This window comes from Equus caballus, chromosome 6 (assembly GCF_041296265.1).
Source record: "Equus caballus isolate H_3958 breed thoroughbred chromosome 6, TB-T2T, whole genome shotgun sequence".
Taxonomy (NCBI): Eukaryota; Metazoa; Chordata; class Mammalia; order Perissodactyla; family Equidae; genus Equus; species Equus caballus.
Window position 1 is genome coordinate 84,265,119 of NC_091689.1, and position 7,043 is coordinate 84,272,161.

General features: G+C 51.7%; 1 protein-coding gene and 1 long non-coding RNA gene across 2 annotated transcripts; one reads left to right on the forward strand and one right to left on the reverse strand.

Moving 5' to 3' along the window:
- The first annotated feature begins 1,660 nt into the window (after positions 1-1,660).
- Positions 1,661-6,772, forward strand: LOC111773996 (uncharacterized). Its single transcript, XR_002808804.2, has 2 exons — positions 1,661-1,781; positions 6,096-6,772. It is a non-coding gene; the product is annotated as an uncharacterized lncRNA (long non-coding RNA).
- GPR84 (G protein-coupled receptor 84) lies at positions 2,632-4,731 on the reverse strand. Its single transcript, XM_001504570.5, has 2 exons — positions 4,529-4,731; positions 2,632-4,048 (listed from the first exon to the last, which is right to left on the reverse strand). Exon 2 carries the CDS (start codon positions 4,027-4,029, stop codon positions 2,845-2,847), a length of 1,185 nt encoding a protein of 394 aa, XP_001504620.1. The 5' UTR covers positions 4,030-4,048; positions 4,529-4,731; the 3' UTR covers positions 2,632-2,844.
- Positions 6,773-7,043: the final 271 nt, after the last annotated feature.

The following is a 7,043-nucleotide window of genomic DNA, read 5'->3' on the forward strand; positions in this document are numbered from 1 at the left end:
CGCGGGGGGAGCCGAGCACTGGGAGGGGGCGCGGGGAGGGGGCGCGGGGGGAGCCGAGCACTGGGAGGGGGGAGAGAACGAGCTTAGGAGAAAGAAAGGCGATAACAGAGGTACCAGAGATGAAGACAGCCTACAGGAGAGACGGACAGATGGAGAGAGACAAAGAGAAGCCTTGAGAGGGAGCGTCAGAAAGTCGGGCAGGAGACTGACAGAGATGGAGAGCCAGAGCCAGACACTGACTCACGCTCAGGAGGGCCCCCAAGTGCAAACACTTCCCCGAGACACGCGTGAGCTCCTCACCAGGAGGGACTTCGTGCGTGGACACCCACGCGCCATGCACACCTGCGAGAGAAAGCCTGAGAGATAATCTGCCGCCCCTTTCCCCAACCCTTATCGAAATTAGGGGCGGGGGTGGGTGTGTGGGCTGTGGAGGGTGAGAGAGGAGGGGGTTGCTTTCTTGCTCAGCTCTATCCTCTCTGGTCGCAGACTCTGGGGTTTCCTCCTGTGTCCCCTGAGTCATTTTTTCCAGCGACTGATAATTGGGAAGTCCCTCCTGGTGTCTAACCTCAATCCCTCTTGCTGCTCCTTTCTACTCGCCAAACCTTTTGAATTCCGTTCAAGGACTATGAAAAGTGAACCCTTTTACAGCCCTTCAGAGAATTGTCAACTTTCAGAACCTTAGAACGTCTGAGCAGGAAGGACTCTTAGAGATCATCTGGTCATTTGATTCTAGTTTTACAAAGGCTGCTGCCCTGTAGTGGTTAGACGTGTGTGCTGGCTCTGGAGTCAGACTCTCTGCCCTCAAATCATGGTCATGCCACTTACTAGCCCTTGACTTTGGACAAATTGCTTAACCTATTTGTGCTGCAATTTTTTCACTTGTAAGCAAGAGATTATGATGAATACTTCATGGTAAATTCTGTGGGGATTACATGAAATAATATATTTACAGGAGTTAGGACAGCACTGGGTACAAGATAAGAGTACCCCCTGCCCCCATCTTTGTACAATTGATAAAACCTGAGGCCCAGAAAGGTCTAGGGTCCTGCTCAAGTTCACAGAGCTAATCATCAGAGAGCCTTAGCTGCACCCCGCTGTCTACACCCCCAGGCTGATGTGCACTGTTGGTCCTCCTGTTCACCCCACCCGTCAGGGCCCCTGCCTCAGTCGCCTGGACTTGGCTCAGTTTAGGCTGCTGTGATTTTTGTGGAAGGAGGACGGTGGGAAGCACACGTTCCAGATTAGGAGGCAGGATTCCTGGGCCCTGGGAGTGTGTTGAAGGTGAGGGCATCCGTCTGTCCACCGTGACTCTGGTTCTTTCTGCCCTCGTCTGAATCTCTCTGGACTTCACTTTGTTCTCTCCAACTGTGGCCTTGAGGGCAGGGAAGGGACAGCATGCAGCCAGAGTAGCGTCACTGTCTACATGACTATCACATTCCATCCCCAGTGCCAGCACAGTGCCCACCCTGCGCTTGTGGGCTCCCTCCACCCCGGCCAAGTAGACAATAAATATCTTATGAATAATAAATGTCTAATTCATTTTTCTTCCTAAGCTTTGGGCCAGAGGGAGGGGTGCAGATCTCTGGGTCTCCACCCCTTCTGGCCTGGAGGGGGTGGGTGTCTCTGGATTCCCAGTCTCACTGACACCTTCTGTCCTCAACAGGGAAGCCAGAAAGGAAACACAGAGAACCAGCGTCACCTGGTGGCCACAAGTGCTTTAAGTTTGCTCATGCGCACGCGCAGGGGCACTAGCCCGTTGGTCCTGCTGGAGGAAGGGAATGGTATGATCCCCCTCAGCCTGGCCCCTGAGCACTCTCTCTCTCTCTTTTTCTTTTTGGTGAGGAAGATTCACCCTGAGCTAACATCCGTTGGCAATCTTCCCTTTTTTTTTTTTTTTTGCTTGAGGAAGATACCCCCTGAGCTAACATCTGTGCCAATCTTCCTGCATTTTGTATGTGGGTCACCGCCAGAGCATGGCCACCCATACAAGTGGTATAGGGCCATACCCAGGAATCGAACTGGGGCTGCTGGAGCAGAGCACACTGAACTTAACCACTAGGCCACGAGGCCAGCCCCTGAGCATTTTTAACTGGAGTTTCTGTTCTGCTTTTATAACCCAGGATGACAAGAGCAAGTCTAGGGGAAGTGGGGGGCCAGGCCCCAGGTGAATTAGCTCCAGCCAGTATGACCCAACTAGGACAGCTAGAAGTCCTGCCTGCCATTGCCCCAGCTAAGGTCACTTCCATTTCCACAGAGCAAGGAGTCCTTTCCATGGCCATTCTCTTTGGGTAGGGTGAGGGCCAGGGGGCTAGACTCACTGGAGTGGCTGTCAAAGCTGGATTACAAAACTTTTTTGAGTGAAAATTCCTGTTTGTAGGGATGGGGGATCCTGGCAGCAGTAGTTAGGGGCAGGGGCTGTTTCAGGGAAGTTAAACAAAAAGGCAGGCTGATCCTCTTAAACCAACTCACATGTTTTAGACCTGGAAACCACTCAGCTGAAGGCTCTGTCCTGGGCCCACTGCTTCCTGTCCCTGTTACGACCTCAGTTTCCCCTAAACCTTCAACTATTAGGTTCTAGCTGCAAACCAACCCTGGCCTGTTTCCTTCTTCCACAAAGACCACATATGAGCATTAAAAGGAGGAAATTCATTTATTAATAATTAGTAATGCGCCTTGGGCAGCCTAAGGCTAAAACATTGAGCAGGGGATGGAGATGCCTGGTTTGGGGGTTACTGGAAGGTTGTCTGTAAAAATGTCCACAGACATTTCATGTACTCCCACAAGAGCTGGCTGCTTGAGTTCTGGAGGAGACAGTCCCAGATTCTGGTGACTGGGGACACAGTTCTAATGGAACCGACGGAAACTCTGGGGCCCTCTTTTTAGGAGGGAGCCATAGGCTTGGCGGAACTGGCGGTTCATGGCTGCATAGAGCACAGGGTTGATGCAACCATTGAGCCAAGTGAGGTTGGCAGCAAGCATATGGACAACCCGGGGGGCCTGGGTGTTGGCATCCAGGATGTTGAGCACTAAGAAAGGGATGTAGCTCAGGGCAAAGCAAAGGAACACAGCAAAACACATCTGAGTCACCTTCCCAAAGTCTGATGGCGAGTCCTGAGCTCTCTGGGCTCCTTTAGTTGGCCTGGCCTTGGCAGGTGCTCTTGGAGAGCTTTTCTCTGCCTTCTGCTTAGCTACCTTGCTGGTGCTCTGGTCCCCCACTTCTGAGGAGTCCCCTTCCAGGGTAGTGGCAGCACTGACTGGCTCAGAAGAAATTCTTTCGCTGGGCCCTCCTGATGCCAGCCCGCTGTCCAGCTCTTGGAAACGACCAGGAATGGGGTAATCTGTCCCAGCCACATGGTTGGAGCGGATGCTTGCCTGGCGCAGCTTGTACTGGTCCAGAGCCTGTGCTGCTCGCTTCACCTGGCGGTGGATGAGGCAGTAGAAGATGCCGATGCTGCTGAGCCCAAGCACAAAGTAGATGCCCATGAGGATGGTGGTGTAGGGCCGGCCTCGCTTGCGGTCAAAGCTGCAGGTGCAAACTACGGGCACCAAGATATAGATGGGCCAGAGAGGGGCAAAGCTGGCCACACCCACCACCCAGGTGCCCACCAGTGCCAGCACTGTCCCCTTGGCACTGAAAACTTTGGGAAAGAGCTTAGGGTGGGCAATGAGGAGGTAACGTCCCAGGGCTATAAGGCAGAGGGTGAGGATGGAGACAGAGTTGGATGCAAAGAGGAGGAGCCCAAAGACTCTGCAGAAGGTAGTGCCGGTGCGCCAGTACAGGTGGAGGTAGGTGTCCACCGAGAAGGGCTGGAGAAGGGTGCAGTAGAGGAGATCGGCCACTGTGAGATTGGCGATGAGCAGGTTGAAGCAGGTACGCAGCTTGGGCTGGATGGCCAAGGCCAGCAGGGTGAGCACGTTGCCCACGGTGCCTGTCACAGCCACCACCACCCCCCAGCTAACTGCAACGTAACGATAGCCTAGCACAGACTCGTGGTAGCAGGAGAAGTTGGCATCAGAGTTGTTCCACATGATGCAGGCTGAAGGGGGGCTGGAGGAAGAGGAAGAGGGAGTCAGAACCTGACCTTGAACTTAGATCTCTTGAACAACTCTGGGCCCCTGGACACTTGAACTGCTCCGGGAGCTCACCTGCCTCCCAAGCCGTTCCCAGGCCTCTTCATCCAAAGATCTCCAAACCCCTCCCTAGATAATCTCAGTCCTTTCCCATTGTCAAAGATTTCCCCAAATTCTTATCTAAATATCTCTTAGTCTCTGTCCACTGCAAACTCCAGGCCTCTTCAACATCCATCCAAATACTCTCAGTAACCCTAGTGCCCTCCAACCTTTCTAGATTCTTCCCCTGTCCCCTAAGACCACCCAGGATTCCCCTCTCTGTATTCACCATGCTGTCATAGCCCCCTCTGCCCCTCTCCACTGCACACACATACACACTTCAGTTTTTTCTGTTTTTACCACCTGGGAGATGAAGAGACAGAGAAAGTAAAAGTATGCCCACCACAAAGGTACTCACTGGAGTCTGTCAGCCTTCAGTTCTCTCTCCAGGGGAAGAAGTCCAGCTCACTCAAAGAGCAGTGCTTTCTGGTGGGCAGTCAAGCTTCAAACAGGAGGTCCCCTGTTCTCAAGTGTCCTATTTTAATAGACTGTAATAATAAGAAACTCCCCAGTTACCCAACCTCAGCCACTTCCTCCCTCGCCTCCGGTCCTATTCATTTTGCTTTGGCTAGTGAAATCTGGGCTTCTCTGTTGAAACTCCCCCGCTACTTGCCTCAAAGTCGTCTCACTCCTTCCTTTCTCCTTCCTGAGACCCAAGCTCCCTTTCCTTCCTCTCTTTGCGTGGCAGACACCTATAAGGTCATTGCTGAGAGGTGTCGAGACAGGGGCACAAGGGTGTCCGACTATCTGGGCCACTTCTCAAGGGGCCAGAGGGCAAGACCAAGTTTCAGGAGCAACTCTAGGCACCCCAGAAGCCTTGAGTTTGTCTTGGGGGAACACCACCTCCCCTCTCTCCAGGACTTGGAGGTGGTTCAAGTCAGAGGGTCCCATGTGATACTTTAGCACGTCTGAGAAAAGGAGTCAGATGAAGGAAAGTGGGAAATGAAGCCTCCAGGATTCTGGCTCACTTCCCACAGGAGCTCAGGCTCCTGTTCAATCATTCACTCATTCATTCATCCATTCACTCAACAAATATGTACTGAGTGCCTACTACTCACCGGGCTCTGAGCTAGACACTGGGGATACAAGAAGTTTTTGTTTTTGTTTTTTTTTGGTGAGGAAGGTTGGCATGTCTGTTGCCAATCTTTTTCCTTGAGGAAGATTATCCCTGAGCTAACATGTGTGGCAATCTTCCTCTATTTTATGTGGGACACCACCACAGCATGGCTTGATGAGCTTGTGTGTAGGTCCATGCCTGGGATCCGAACGTGTGAGCCTCAGGTTGCCAAAGCAGACTGCACTAACTTAACCACTATGCCACTGGGCAGCCCCAAGAAGTTTTGATACCCGAGCTTGTGCATCGTTTAGGAGAGGAGACAGATATGTAAATATATAAATGTTTAATTGGTTCTCTAAAGTGGCGGGGGGTGGGGGGGGGTGTCAGCAAACTTTAGCTTTGGGCCAAATCTGGCCTACCATCTGTTTTTGTGTGGGCCATGAGCCAGGGATGTTTCTTCCAGTTTAAAATGGTTACATTTTGGGGCTGGCCTGGTTGCACAGCAGTTAAGTTCGCATGTTCCCCTTCAGCGGCCCAGGGTTTGACAGTTCAGATCCTGCGTGCAGACCTACACACCACTTGTCAAACCATGCTGTGGCAGGCATTCCACATATAAAGCAGAGGAAGATGGGCACGGATGTTAGCTCAGGGCCAGTCTTCCTCAGCAAAAAAGGGGAGGATTGGAGGCAGATGTTAGCTCAGGGCTAATCTTCCTCAAAAAAAAAAAGAGGGAATGTGAGAAGTGCAGTAGGCTTAGGGAAAGAGTTTCGTCGTGAATTCAGTTTTAAACCAGGTTTGAGGTACCTGTGGTGCATGCTAGTGTCTCAGCCCCTCTAACCCCAATTTCTTTCTTTCTTTTTTTTTTTAGTGAGGAAGATTGGCCCTGAACTAACATCTGTTGCTGATCTTCCTCTTTTTGCTTGAGGAAGATTGTTCCTGAGCTAACATCTATGCCAGTCTTCCTCTACTTTGTATGTGGGATGCTGCCACAGCATGGCTTGATAAGAGGTGTGTCAGTCTGTGGTGCCCTGGATCGGAACCCCAAAACCCTGGGTCACTGAAGCAGACAGCATGAACTTAACCACTATGCCACCAGGCTGGGCCCTAACCCCAGTTTCTTTCAGCCCCAACTCTGTGTCAGACTTCTGGATCTCTAGTCTCTGCCTTTTTTGGAGCTAGATTAACCTGAAAAAAACCTGAAAACTCCTTGTTCCATTTCTGAACCCACAGTGAACTCCCACCCCGCACTTCACAGTTGAAAACCCAGGAGGCCCCTAGTCCCTCCTCCTTCCTCTTTAACAGTCCTCATCTCACCTTCCCTCCCCCTTTCGTCTGCAAGATTGGGAAGTGGGTACAGAGGGGGGAAGTGAGCAAAGAAGATGCAACTCAGGAGGACCCCTTGGGGATGCTGGGTTCTGGTCTGACCTTTCTGTTTGAACTTCTTGCCACCCAGTGGCTAGAGGGAGGGGGTCACAGAGTCACTGGCTGCTCTTGGGATCGTGTAGTTGAACTGAATTCTGGAAATAAAGAGACTCCTTCCCGCCACATCAGGTGAGAGTCAGCTGAGCAGAGTGTGCTCCCCTGTCCCACAGACCATTTAAGGGATCAGATGAGAAGGTATGCTAGCTTATCTGTAAATGGCACGGCCCCAGTTCTTTAGTCTTGGATAAATGAAGCCTCAATGAATTTTTAAGAGAGACCCAAACCTGCTCATTTTGCAGATGGTGAAACTGAGGTCCAGAGAGGGGAAGGACTAACCCAAGATCACTATGTACATGAGGCCGAGCAGAGCCTAGAACCTAGATTTCCCAGTCCC

Bases quoted from the DNA above. Each gene is read 5' to 3' on its own strand.
- GPR84 (XM_001504570.5), bottom strand. From the start codon at position 4,029: ATGTGGAACAACTCTGATGCCAACTTCTCCTGCTACCACGAGTCTGTG.